General features: G+C 44.4%; 1 protein-coding gene across 1 annotated transcript in view; it reads left to right on the forward strand.

Moving 5' to 3' along the window:
- SLCO3A1 (solute carrier organic anion transporter family member 3A1) overlaps positions 1–14,907 on the forward strand; it is a 142,117-nt gene that overhangs the window by 24,636 nt on the left and 102,574 nt on the right. The window contains exon 2 of the mRNA XM_059823994.1: positions 86–551. Within this exon, the coding sequence (XP_059679977.1) occupies positions 86–551 (466 nt within the window). The remainder of the gene's footprint in view (positions 1–85; positions 552–14,907) is intronic.

Below are 14,907 nucleotides of genomic sequence, written 5' to 3' on the forward strand. Positions count from 1 at the left end.
CTTACGCTTTAGCAGGACATATGGGAAGGACAGAAGGCAGGTCGTATTCCCTTTCAGTAATTTTCTCTGGATTTCTCTGTTGTAGGTGAGTGTTTTAACCACCTTGGAGCGGCGATTCAACCTTCAGAGTGCTGACGTGGGTGTCATTGCCAGCAGCTTCGAGATTGGCAACCTGGCCCTCATCCTCTTCGTGAGCTACTTTGGAGCCCGAGGACACCGGCCACGCTTGATAGGATGTGGAGGGATAGTCATGGCTTTAGGTGCCCTCCTTTCCGCATTGCCTGAATTTCTGACCCACCAGTACGAATACGAATCGGGAGAAATACGCTGGGGGGCTGAAGGGAGGGATATATGTGCTGCCAACGGGTCCACCAGTGATGAGGGACCAGACCCGGACCTTATCTGCAGGAACAGGACTGCTACCAACATGATGTACTTGCTGCTCATTGGAGCACAGGTCCTCCTGGGCATTGGTGCTACCCCTGTCCAGCCCCTGGGAGTTTCCTACATTGATGACCATGTGAGGCGGAAAGATTCCTCCCTGTACATAGGTAAGGCTCTCCGAACTTCTCACTGAAGGCTTTCCTTGTGGGCTAGCATCTCGCTCCTCTTTTCTGTTTGATGCCAGTGGAAGGGGATGCCATGAGGCCGCTTCGTGTGCTGCTATGCTTGTTGAAGGTAACTTGGCATGGGTCTCTACACCAAGCAGTTGTAAGCAGCAGGGGAGCACAGTGATACTCGCTTGTATTGTAGCAATGGGTAAAGGTTGACAGCCATGGTGATTATTGCTGGATGATTAGGAAGATGCTCACTCCTTCTATTGTGTTTGCCCAGATTTCTTTAAATTCTGATATTGGTGGCTTATGGTAGAGCTTTAGCTGAAGAATTTCCAAGTGGCATATGTGATGATGACTTTTTCCCTGAGATATCCTAGTTCCCTTCCTGTTCTGAAGCATTTGTCTGTGTCTGAGTGATCATTGCAGCATAAGAAGCCTGAGAGGAAACATTTCGTGTCACTACAGCCATCACGTTTTAGCAAGGAAGTGCCCGTTACAGAGTAGATGCTGTGACCCAGCACACTGTGGCAGGACCCCAGATAATGTGATCCCTGTAATGGAATGGGATGCGGAAGCTGGTGAGGTCTATTTTGAGGTATGGTGAGCCTGAAGTGGAACTCATGATTCTGGTGATCATGTTGCAAAATTCTTCCAGATGGTTAAGATATGAAATTTGGCTTCAGTTACCCAATGAAACATCTCAGTTATTGGGGTAAAGTGCTCATGGGTTTCAGCAGTAGTACCCTCTCCAGTAGGTTTAAAGAGGATGTTGTGGGTGAAGTTGTTCTCTGAAAATACTTACCAGCTTGGCTCATTTTTCTTTCTGCAGGACTTGTCACTAGATAAATGACTCCAATGCAGTAAATCAGGGAAGTGTGTGCTGCCATTAACGTGATTCTTCTGCACTTGTTAGTATAGTTTCTAGTAGTGAAAACTCTGTGCACTTGTCCCATCATCCTTGTCTTGACATAACTTTCAACTGAATGGGTGATCCCATTACTGTTTTTGTGGGGATTTTTTTGGTTGTGGTTTTTTTTTTTGCAAAGACATTTTTGTCAAGTTCCCAAGAATAACTGAACGCAGCTGGGGCACAACCATAGCTGAGAGCAAAGCTGAACAGTCCCGCGGACTTTCTGAATGGTGTTCAGTGTCTTGGGATAGCGCAGAGGCCTGTTGGAAAGACTAACTATATAGCATGCTATGGCATTCCTGGATGTATTGCTACTTTACTTAGAGGTTCTTCTGCGTATTCAAAATGTGTCCATGTTTTCCTTAACTGGCCAAAAAATCATAGTATTTCAGCATTTAGCTTTGTCCTTGGATCATTATTCACCTTCACTTGCTTCTGTAAGTGCTTGTGAGGGATCCACTGGATAAAGCAAGATGATATATAAAATACAAGATACTGTACAACCCAAAGGTGAATAATGAGCCTAAATTCACTGGAGCAACTTTGGCAACACCATAAATGATGAGCTGGAATTAAAAGTGATTCTGAGATTATCTATTATAAATAACTATATAGAGAAGCAGCAACCTCTTTCAGTCTGTTCCATAGGCATTTTTTTAAGCAATGCTTCATGTCTGAGAACAGGATGGAGGAGGGTGCCTGAGAGGCGGATTAGGAAGAATGATTCTTTCTGTTCCTAAGGTACATTCATCTTGTATGCTAAAATAACTTCTTTAAAGTTGGCAGTTCCACTGTAGCTGGGAGAATACTGCCAGAAAATGATTTCTGCTTACTATATGCTACTTCATTATTTTTCCTTCAGACATGTGCTTCTAACCATGTTACTTTCTACATGTAAAGTTTTAAAAAAACCCAAGCATTTACTGGCTTTAGTTATGAAAATCATAATCTGAGTTTCTATGTATGAATTATGGGTTGCAGAAGAGTGCATGTGTATGCACACTCAATCCATCAGCCATACCAACAATGAAGTTTAATATCTGCCCTGTCCCAGCCTATCCGTCACAAGTAGGTTTTCAGATACAGGATGATTAATTCTTACATCAACCTGCAATCAATTTGGCTAGTAAAAATAAAAGCTAACAGGAAAAAATTACAGGAAAAAATATTCTGTGGATAAATATAAATGGAGAAGAAGCTGGTGGAAATGTCAGTATTTTGTCAGGTTTGTGAATACTTGAGAGGAGGTAAAATTCCTCAGTTTAAAATGTTGATTGAGAATTACATGCTCAGATTTGTCTTTAACTGATCATTTTTGTTGATGGCATCAATGCAATTTTCAGTGGCCTTAGCAGAAAGCTGGCTGAGCAGCTTACCCACTTCATTCTTCTCAGTTTCACAGAGGAAATAACTGCAGAGTGTATACTGTCACTGTGCTATATTTATATCGGTTTGCTTTCTCATAATAGCACGCTCACTCAGTAGGGGCTACACTGTGCGTGACCGGATAAAACGTTTTTGGGTAAGTTCCCTCAGTTTAAATTAGGAACAATTCTGGCATAGGTTGTTCTCTCAGGATAGAAACTAATTAATAACAGCGGCAGTAGTCTGGCCGAACTTTCTATCATGGCTGACTGTGGCTGAGAAATGATCAGATTGACCAGTCCGTTCTGTCTTTAGTATATTGCCAATGTCGAGTACGTATATGCTGCATTTGGGCTGTATTGTAGCTGGGGGGCGAAGAAGCAGTCTCTCACCTGACAGTTAAGTACTAGTAATTGTTCACCTGCTGCAATAAAAACCCTCCTGTGTCACAAGGCAGTAAATTAGATAGAAGTAACTCTCTGCACTAAGAGGTTTTTTCCCTTCCTTCTGAGTTGTACAAGAGTTCAGTGGAGTAATTTAATGTAGTATCTAATACAGTCTATTTGCAGTGAAATGACAGTACAGGAAGACTCCTCTAGTTTTAAAAAAACAAACCAAAAAAACCCAAAAAAACTGAAGAACACCTCCCCAAACCACCTTCTTTTTGTATTAATACTAATATGTGTGTGCAGAAGAATGCAGATGTGATACCATGTGGAATTTAAAGTGAAACTTCGTCTTTAATCGCTAGTGCAAGTAATAGCATCTGTGGAATATAATACGTTTCTGGCCATGAAGTCCATCAAATTTGGTTCGTTGTGGTTTCTCTACGGTGACTGGCACACAGGAGAATGGTGGGCAGTGCACCTCTGTTGTGCATCCTTTGAAGGCAGAGGTTGCTCAGGTTTGTGCTCTGCCAAGGAGGTGGGGATTCATAGAGTTTCATAGAGACAGGGGTGAAATATTACAGGAAGATATCTCTGTGGCATGGGCTGCTGACATGTGGTTTCATGTTTCTTGAGCTAATAGCAGGTTTTTTTGATGCCTGCAATGTGTTGCTACCAAACTCAAACAGATTCTGTTGCTGTAGTAACCAGCCCTAGGAAAAAAGGCTGTGTTGTGGTAACCAAGGGCAAATCAAATAAAAAAGATGCATGCACGGAAGTACGCACCAAAGGATGTTCAAAAGAAAACACATTTGTGCCATAACAGAGTTAGAAAGATAGCGGGACCATGCCTCCTCCTGCTAATGATTGGAAATATATTCTCCTCCCATTTCAGCATCCGAGTGCCTGCTCAACACAAAGGTCAGAACGTTGGCAACAGCAGTCAAAAGATGAAAAAATAAAGGAATTTTCTTAGCTGTTTTGGTTGGAAAAATTCTTCTGTTTGCTTGCTTCTCTCTGTTTGGGTCTGCTCTTGTATTTAAGGTCTGAACTCCCATCCAGAGGTTTCCAAACATGTGGATTAATTTTACCTGTGTATTTATTGGCATTTGACATAAGTAACCCCTTTGAGTAGAGGAATTCCTCACTCGTGCAAACTCTGCAGGGCTCGTTATTGCTGCAGCTTCACTACTGTCAAAGGATTCCCTCAATTTGTGGCATCGTTGATTTTAAAGGAGGACAAGTATGTTGAAGACTACTTACTACACACGCTTTCTCTACACGCTAATGACTCACTTGACATTTCCCTCTTTCCTTTAGTTCATTTTCTGCTAGGTCTTGCTGAGTTCTGTTGAAATCAATGAAGACTTTGTCATTAAGAGGGGGATCAGAGGTGTCGTGGAGCTGATACGCGCGGGGGAAAAACCTGATCTGACAGTGGTTGTATGGATTTGCTGCCTCTCAGATGAGCAAGAGCTTGCAAGTGTTTTCTGGTCACTGGAGTACCCATGTTGCTCTCCACAGTGGTTTGCGTGTTCAGTTAGAGCCAGTGCAGTGATGTGGTAGATTAATGTTATTAGCAGTCTCCATCTGTGCCTTCTGGGCTTCCTGCAGCATTTAACATTTGCTGATAAAAGTTGTTGCATCTTGTCTAGGACATGGTTACCTATAGAGCAGAATGAATAGCCTCTGGGAGCCAGTATTTGATCTGGGACAATTAAAGGCTGCATTATATAGAGGAAGTTGCTATTATTCTGTCTCCTGTTGATGGAGGAAATTGATACTGATGTCAGAGGGAGCAGTGCCAGATTGTATGGCTCATTCAGAAGAATGTTGTGTTGATCTTCAATGCATTGGAGATTCTTATTAAGTTTGCTGAAACTGTCTCAGTGTTTAACTTCATGGACACATACCCCACATGTTCAGGACCTACCACTTCAGACTCCTTGCTGACTTGCATAAACTTCTATAACGTGAAGAATGACTTCAAGGAAGTCCCAGAAGTGGCAAGTCTTGAGTCAAGGAGTAAGTGATGAGGAGTGATGAGGGCTCCTGAGTTATCAGTGGTGCAAGGGTGTGCCTGAGCGTAGTGCGCTCAGGGGCATAGAGCTATTCTTGGCCTGCTTCGTGGCAGGGCGGAGGAACGGAAAAATAGAAAACTCAGCACTGCTGGATGTGTCTGTTTAGCTGCTTTCTTCTGTCTCATCTCCCAGGCTTCTGTCTGGCCTTTTCTGTGTCTATTTTGGTTTATTATATGGTTGTTCCAACTGTTACCCTTGGTGTTCTCTTTCCACATCTGCCCAGATGGGACTAACCCAGTAAGGGGGACGGGACCCAGCATTGTCACGGCTGACTGTGACCTTTGCAGCAGCGTGGGGTTATTTTGCATTGAATGTGTGGAAGTACTTTCTGTTTTGCGATGACAGTCATAGGGAAATGCTCACTCTCGCTTCCAGTGCTTTCTTGCTTGCCTTAAGCACAACTCAGATTTGCTACAGAGGAAGACAAACATGTCCTAGTTGGAATCTTGCTGTCTCCAGGGATAAATTTGTCCATTTGAAAAATCACTTATGGTAGCTTATGTCAGTCAAAATGACAGCAGCCATTCTGTTTTGGAGAAGCAGAAACATTTTCTCAACTGACAAGAATTAAATCTGAGAGTTGGTATCTATGGCAGTGAGTTAATAGCAAGTTATCAGCATAAGATGCTGAAATCATCAGAGTTTGAGTCAATGTTTTGTATGTGGTAATACAAAGAAATTATACTTGGCTTTCTATTGGGAAGTGTGTGTTGGTAAGCTAAACAGTTGCTGTGGATTTTGAAACCATTCATCTACTGTGTATCTGATATTGATGAAGCCTAATATATGTAATAAATGCTAAAAGAAAAAGAAATGGGGTTTCTGATTTTAGAAACAAAAGCAAAAATGTGTTCAATGCCATTAAAGAAAAAGCCATAGACATTAGAGAGTTGAAAACCCCAACCCTCTGCAGGATGTATCCCCATTGTCTAACCAGTATTCCTGTATGTAACTTATATTTGAAGGACTGCAGAATGGGCAGTCAGTGACAGCACCCTTCATAACAGCAAATGTCTCCCTTTTTCTGAAGCTTTCAGAATTCTTCTGTTTCCTGGGGGACATGCTACATAATTGTAAGAAACATGAATACGTTGGAGCTGAAAGAGCAAATTTTGCAGATGTTTGGCTTTCAGGCTGGAAATCTATTCTCTTCTTTACATAGCTTGATATCTACAGCATGATAGGTTCTGTGTAAAGTTAGTGAGGACCCTGGGTACCCACAAAAATGTGTTGAGATGGGCATTGTTTTTGTCCCTTCCCAATTCTGTATAATATTTTCTCATTCTGTGATTTTTTTCTTTTTTTTTTCCCCTGTTGAGAAATTAACTTAAGTTTTTCCAGTAGCTGCTTGCTAGTTTTGTCTCTAACTGCTGAAAAGTCTCTTGCACACGCAGCAATGAATGCATTTTGCTCAGTCTCACCCTTTCCAAATTTCTCAAATTTCTTGAAATGTATGTCTGAACCTACATTGCTAAACCATAGCAAGTGGAATAAATGTTTGTTTATAGCATACAGGTCATATCATAGGCCTCTTGAGGCCCTCCGTTGGTGCGTATTGATTGGAAGGTCTTTAGGACCCGCTTGAGAGGTCTGTACAGCTCTGCCCATCCTGGCTGCTTATCCCTTTCACTCCTCACAGCCTTTCCCACTTGGCCGTACTCCTTCCTTGTGTGCTCATTTGTGGTCTGCAAACCATGGGTACTTTATTCACATTAGCCTTTTCTGCTGGAACATGCTTCTCTGAGCTCACCCACTTAAGGCTCTGCCAGCCTTGTGTTTTCCTTAACCCTTTTCCTTTTAAAGCCTGCTTCTGCTGGGTTTTTTATAGTGGATCTTTGCTGACTCTGTTGTATTTCCTCTGTGTGCCCGCTTAATACCCACGAGCTGTGTGGTGAGTTTGTCCATCTTCATGTGGGCAGGTGCACTTGTGGAACATGGACACTTTTTCCAGAGAATTGCTTTTCTCCTTGCTTGTGTATGTAGTTTTGTAGGTATGTAATATTTTTAGCCTAAACACTTGATGGAATTTTGAAATCATTTTGTTCAGTAAATGCATCCTCCTACAGGTGATTTGGAGAGCCTTTCCCTTCTGCCACAGTCTCCAAGGGGTTGAGAAAGACACAGCATTAACATGAAACCAAAAGTTGTGCGGTTGCCAGCGTGAGTGCTGTGATGCCTGTTCATTATTGAAAGGTGTCTTTGCATCAGATTCACTGGGTTGCCTTCCGTGTGCACTAACTGTGATCAGAGTAAATTGTGTGGCTTCATGTAGATATACTGGTATTAACCATGTTGGCCTAACCCACTGATCCATTGATAACCTGCAGCCTTTTACTATTATTCCCCTTTGGGGAGAGATACGTGTTCTCATTTGCTGTGTGTCAGCGGGGCTGGCTCGGTTACACATGTCCCCTTTTACAGTGCCAGTGGTAATATCCTGGAAAATTAAATGGAAACGTAAACAAGTGTGTAGGATGTATTAGAGCAGTAACAATAATCAATTAATGGAATAATCTTCCCCACTGGAGGCAGGAAGGCTGGGTTGTGAAAGGCGGTAGCTGAATGGATGTATTTATTCAATTAAATGTATATATGCACAGTCGTGACTGCTATGGGCTCCATTATTTTACAGCAATTGCTCCAGTTACCTTAACCTTCTGCTAATAGCTTTTTTGTTATGAGGTCAGTAAATAAAGCTTGGGCACAACACAAATGACTGTGTGAGAGCATATTCACGGTGGGAGCTGTTTCCATGTTACTCTGTGCTCTCTGTATACTCTGCAGCTGATTTTTGGCTTAATTGGGATTTGCTGACTCTGGTGTCTTGTAAAAACCACTTCATTTTTTGAGCATGTTGGTTTCTTTCTGTAGTGTATTTAAAACAGCCATCAGCTGGGAGAGCCTAGTGAGGTACATCATTTCTGGGGCAGCCTCTTTGAAGCAGTGTCCTTGTTATTTAAATGGCAGACACGCAGAGGACGGTACATATTAGTCCTAAGGTTCATAAAATTAATGAAATAGACTGGAAGGTGCTGAGTTGACCATGTCAAGAGCTGAAGGCTGTATTGTACCTCCTTGATGGTGCAGGCGGGAGTGAGCTGGCTTGTGCTGTCAGTCTTCGCCCTTCTGGGAGTTCGACTGAGACTCCCCAACGCATTGCACCTAAGGAGCCTCCAGATGTTTTGGTCCCAGTTTACGGGCTGGCACTGAGGACGCTTGGAGCTGTGTTTGGCATGTGCCTTGTGGGACAAGGCACAGGATCTGCCCCTTCTCCAGCATGAATGAGGGCACTGGCCTCAAAGCAGTGGTCAAAGTCTTGTTGCCAGATACTGAAACTTCTGTTGTCCTCTTCTATCGAAATAAAGGATTTGTTATGGAGGCTGTTTTGGGGCTTGTCAGAAATTATCCCACTTATCCTCAGTCAAGTGAGCAAGAGACAGCTTTCATGAATTTTGCTGTACCATTGTAACCTTGCAACAAAAAAGGGCAGGGACCTGAAGTAGTGTCAAAAGATGATCACTGCCTGAAAGTTATAAATAGTTACTGCTTTATTATGTCCTGATACACGTCCTGCCCAGTGCTGCCAGGGCTTCAGACCCCTGTTGCTGCTGCTCTTGGTGATGTCTGCCATGTTGTGAGCTGCGGGCCCAGCTACACATCTCCCCGCCTGTGGCTGGTTGTTGCTTGGTTGGACAAGGAGCACCTTGCAGGACGAGGTGCTTGTATGAGTGTACAGGAGAAGGCAAAACTCTCTCACAAAAAGCTCCTGCTTTCAGTCTTTCACAACTGCCTCTTCTGTTGCTGGGTGAGGTGCTCAACCAAATTTTTTTGCCCTTGGGAGAGGTTGCTGCAGGTTTGAGCTGGGCGTCGGGCCTGCCGACATTTGTACCCTTTGGGTGCCAGATAGGTGCTATCTGAGTGACCTCCTAAAAGTGTTTGTTTTCACCAAGTCCCAAGCAGTGCCACAGCACAAACGTAGGAGTTTGTTGACACACAGGGCCTGGCAGCGCTCAGCTGCCAAAGCTGCCATTAAGTTGCGTTTTTATCATGACTGCTTCGCTGTGTGTTGGCAGCTTTGCGCAGGTCGCTCCCCGACATAGCAGCCAAAAGGGCAAAGCTCCCTCAGGGCTGTGGGGAATGGGGCAGGACGGGATTTTCCCAGAGGCTGTGAGGGACATCGAGGAGTGATGGCCGATCAGGCCCTGGATGAGACTTTCCTCAAGGCTGTGTGCGTAACTGGCATGAAATGTCCAACAGGTGCCTGACCAATGTGACAGGTTTGGTGCATGAACCTGAGTAATTAAAAATTAGCGGCATTAACACCCGAGGAACAGCTGTGAGATGGCCCAATAGTACCTGTTTTGTGAGGCCTGGGGCAGAGCTGCTGTGGAGACACTGATGCAGTCTCAATAACTACAAGCGTCCGATTACCCCTGATGGATCAGCCTCGAGGAAAAAGTGTGGACACAAGCGGTTGGGCACCTTGCAAAACAAACATAAAATTCCTTCACGTGCTGCTTGGTCACCTTACAAGCCATTAGAAGAGCCTGTGGAGTGGGAGCCCTTCCCTGGTGTGGTATGTGGGCTCCGGGGGAAGGAAGGTGGTGTGTGCAGGGCCTCTCATCTTAAACCTCTCATCTGGCAGCCTTGTCACCAGGGGCCTGGTGCTGGGATTAACCTTCCAGAGGTCTGCCTGGTTGTTTTGGAGCCCTGTCCGCTCTGCTGGCACGAAAGCTGCCGCTGTGCCGGTGCCAAGGCGTTTCCCCACTGACTAACCTGTCACTTGACAGCTGTGGGTCAGCTGTGTCTTCCAAACCAGCTCTGCTGCCATAAGGAAAATGCTGAGTAAAGGACCTAAACTGAGCTTGAGAAAGGTGAAGCTGGCAGTGAGCTGCGTGTCAGGAGCTCTGTCTGAAAAACAAACAGGGCAAAAATTATGTTCCTCTTTCATGTATAGGGTTTGGTTCACCCTGGGTGTAAACTTGAGGCTTTTTGACCTTTTTTTTTTCTTGTGGGCAGTGTGGAGGCAATCTGCAGGGCTGTGGACTCTGGGAAAGCATGAGCTTTTTGCACTGTGGGTAGGTCCCCTCCGACTGCTGCTGGCGCAGCTCTGGCAGCTGAAGGCATCCAGAGCGTGGCCGGGGAGCGCATCATGCCACCCGAGCGCTGCACGCTGCGGGCCCTGTGGTCCGGTGTGGGGCAGGGGAGGCTGGGAGTGCCCATGCTGCCGGAGAAGGGCTTCAGGGCTGCTGAAAGCCTGTGCTTGGTTGGTCTGGGGTTTTTCAGTTAGGAGCTTTCCCCTTGCCCTTCCTTCTGGCTTTGCCTTCTCAAAGCTTGGGGTTTGGTCCCTAAATTGCTCCTTCAAACTTTGCTCTTTTGAAAGCACCTGAAGAATCCTTCTTCAGATGTCTTTTTGCCCAGGTACAGCCATTTCATTAACTGCTGCTAATGAGGTGTATTTGGCTTTTCCTTAGAGGCAGGCCTGCTCTCACTAAGTCCCCTTTTGATTTCAATAATAGGGATTTTGTCTGCAGGCAGCTATCCAAATTTGGCCCTTTATTAACCAGTTAAAATGTGAGGATTTAAATAGTTTCTCGGATGGATGTTAACATCGTGTCACGTTGCTCTTTGACTTAATACCTCAGAGCACTTCACTGCAGCTAAACAAGACTGCCTTTATTACAAGGTGCAGGATCTGGCCAAAGGCAGCAGATCAAAGCAACAGCAGAAATTCAAGAGTTCAAACAGGTAGAAGTGAGATGCACTGTGCACCAATTCTTTCCTCCCTCTCTCTCTCTGCTTACCTTGCTTTTTCCCTGCGGTTTTCTGTACATTCCTATCCTTGCTGTTGAACAATTCCTGGTGTAATGTTTGTATAAGACAGTGATACTGCTTATTAGAGTTGGAAAGAAATAATATTAGGGGGGAAAAAAGGCAACTGGGACAACTTTGCTGTATTAGTCATTGCTGCAGAGACCAATTACCCTTGTGATGAAAGACCACCTGTATCTTGTTAGCCATCAGCAAACAACATATGGATGTCCTAATTCAATCAGACTGATCATCAAAAGAATAATACTTGTTAGAGAAAGCTTTCCCTCTGCAGAGTTATAAACTGTGTGCTGGGGGGACTGAAATGGGGGATGGCATGCAAGAAATGAGCTACGAAGTACCCTGGCTGTGCTGCTAAGGGGTCTTGAACATTGATTAATGCTTTACTGTCTTCAGCTGTGGGTTGCCTCTTAGCTTTCTGTTCATTTTGGGCACTCGTTGGTTTTGTTGGGGGTGGGTGGGTGTTAAATATTCCTCTTCCACATTTTACATAAAAAGTCACATTCCTGCAATGCAAGTATAAAGATGTTTTACTGTGCTTTTGGTTTATGTCAATGCATATCTTCATTTATGTCCTGTGTAAAAGCATGCCGTTCTGGTACTGGTGGTGGACAAGCACACTGTGTTGTAGACTGTGCAAGAAGCAACATTGCAGGGAACTAAACTATTTGCAGTAGTTGTGTGTAAGGCTGTGAAGAGTTTCCCACAGGTGCCAGAGGTTAAGAGGTTCGTAGGGAGAGATAATGCTTTCTATTTGATCAACTGAGGCAGCTGAAAAACACACATGTTCATGCTTGGTGGATCTTGTTCTGACCAGTGTGACTACTCATATTTAAGGATTTACTTTTTGTTTTCCAGCTGTCACCTGATCTGGTAAAATACACTTCTTGTCTCTCCAAACCTTGCTTCCCTTCATGTGTTGGCGAGAATTATGTATCAAATGGAAACCTGCTCTCTTCTGTAGCTGAGTACCACACCTCCTTAGGTGCTTACCATCCTGGAGGTACTTGATTTATAAGTAGTAGCAAAACTCAAGTTAAGCATGGGTTAAGCAAATACTCTTACTCCAGCAATGTCTCCAGGGTTATAAAACAAGTTAGCAGGAGGGTGAGAATAGACCCTAGGAATTCTGACTCCAGTGCCCTGCAATTACTCTGAGACTGAAAACATTTCACTGCATTCCTGCAAAGCAATGTATCTTCCATGGGCGTAGACATTCCTTCCTTTTCAGTGTCAGAGGGGTTAATGGTCCTGGCTTCATGTTTGCTATCACTAGCCTGCTCCACCTCTGCAAACTATGTTTAATTTGTCTCCAAGAACTGGATGATTAAACTAAGATCAACACTGTCTTTGCATAGTGGTCAGTGAGGTGCAAGAAGCAGGCTGAGGACACTCAGACTCCATACTGCTCCATAACCCTCTTCCAGGAGCCACGAGCACAGGGGACGTGCATCGCAGGCTCGTCCGGTCAATTTTGAAGCTTGCTTATGCCTTGTGCAACAGAAATGGCAGTGAATTCCACAGTTCCCTGTAGCTCTTCTCATCTCCTAGTTTGGTTGTGCATTTTTCTTCCCAAGTCTGTTACTTTCTTGCCTGGATGCTTAGGATTTTGGCTTTAAGGCTTTGAAGGTGGTGAAGTGGGCATGAGACTCTTCTCCTGGAGTGAAGATATCCTAAAGTGGCATCTGTCTGTCAAAAATCTTGTTGCTGCCAGAGATGGCAGTCGTGCCACCACCCTGGCCTTGCCACATCTCACCACTGATAGGAGTGCTCCGGTAATTCCTTGGACTGGTCAGAAAGTGCACTGTGGTGGGGGGGACAAGGCATGGGTTGGCACAGCTGGCAAAGATTAGGGCAGGCCATCCCATTAGGTGAAAAATGTAGTCTTAAATGGGTTTTGCCAATGCATAAAAGACCGTGGAAGTGACAATTTCGGATAAACAACAGAAGTGAAAATGAAGCTGTGCTGCTCTCCAGTTTTACTGGATAAAATGCTCCCATGTGTAGCTCCTTGAGTTCGTCTCACATTCTGCACCTTCCAAAACTGTAGTAATGTGGAGACTGAAGCAGCTCAAGCGAATCTTTCTGAATAAATTAGTCTCACTGTCTTGTGGTATTCAGAGTCTGAGTAAACAGATGAGACTTACTCTGTGCCTTAAAATCAGCAAGTTTGGGCTTTATTAGCCTTGGAGGGCCAGTAAATTCTAGAGCTGAGCTGGAGGAGCAGAGGGAGGAGGAGGCAAGCAAGGAGGTGTAGCACTGGATAAGGATATGCTCGAGAAAGTCCTTGCTGCTTACTGCAGCCCAGGAAGGCGGTTTGAAATTGAATCTACAGTGCACTAGGGAGCTGTTGGAGGTGACTTAGGATGGGGTGAGGATTTGGGAAATCTGCATGAGTGAAGGCTGCATTCGGCACAGGCAAGAATAAGGATGTTGGCAAAAGTAAGGTGAAGTGGGGAGGTGGAGTGTAGAGGTGAGCCGCAGCATGTCAAGACTGGGGGGGGGGGGGCAGGTATTGAAGCAACTAAATTAAGGCGGGAGCTAAGCCAATGTAGGAGAAACATGGTATGGGCTATCTCCATTAAGTCTACAGAAGCCTGGATCCTCACATCAAAAGGGTCTTTAATTTCTATTAGAATTCAGGCTCTTTATTTTAATCAATACCCGTGGGAATTAGGTGTCTAAATAGAATCTGGGCTAAATGTTGCATTTCTGGATCACAGTTGTGGGCGATTCTCAGGGGCATTGTTGTGTGCCTCCTCCTAGACCACGGGACACACGTGGTCTCCATTTTCTTGTAAAGCGAGCTTGTTTTGTGAATAAACAGTGTGTTTTGATGGTAGGTGTGGGTGGTGTCGGAGGGGAAGAGAGTGTGCTAGGAGCCTTGTTCCCAAAGAGATCCCAGTGTTTACTGAAGATGCTAATTGTTGCCTCTGACTCATCATTATTTGTCTTCTGCCCATAGCACAGTGATCAAAGGTGCTAGTAACAGTTATGCTGAGTAAAAAGCTCATAAGAAAAAAAGACATTCTTGAATTTCAGGACTAGCACTAACTGCTGTTTTACTTTTTGGCTGGGATTTTTTGGAGGGAGTTTTGAGACTGGAGATGGCAAAGGAAGGAAATGCTTTTGTTGTTTGGTTTTGTTTTTTAATGCCCCATACAGCCATTTTATTAACTGGGAAACCTCCAACTGTGAATTGAATGATGTTATGCAGCTACAGAGCAAAACTCATTCCCAGCCATGTGGCTGAGAGTACTTGCACTTCTGAGCGTGAAAAATAAAAGCTACATTTGCCCAGTTTTGCTGACCCAAGGAAAACTTGTTGCTTTTCATGCTGGGGATGTTGGGCTTCTCAAACAAAATGCAAACCTTGAACAAATTAGATGTCAGCAGCTCATCAAAACGCACCTCTGTTTGAGTTGAGGTTCTGGGACTGACGGGTACAGCAAACCCACAGGTATGTTGGGCTTGTTAAGAGTGAGTTTGCATTGAGCTTATCCACCACATAGTTGGTAGTAGGATGGTTATACTTTCACATTCTTCCCTGCTTGTACAAATAGGGTTTTCTACCATAGCGTGAAACAACATGTTGCAAACCAGACTTCTGTAGCAGTGATCTGCACTTCATGTTATCCAGGCACTTCCCAAGCATTGACTCTTTGATTCCTGCCTGAGGAGCATTTCTTTGCATTGTCTACCAGATTTCTGTCCCATCTCCCATGCTGAGACAGAAATGACTTGCCACGTGTAACATCTCAGTTGGCAAATAAGAC

This window comes from Gavia stellata, chromosome 13 (assembly GCF_030936135.1).
Source record: "Gavia stellata isolate bGavSte3 chromosome 13, bGavSte3.hap2, whole genome shotgun sequence".
Taxonomy (NCBI): domain Eukaryota; kingdom Metazoa; phylum Chordata; class Aves; order Gaviiformes; family Gaviidae; genus Gavia; species Gavia stellata.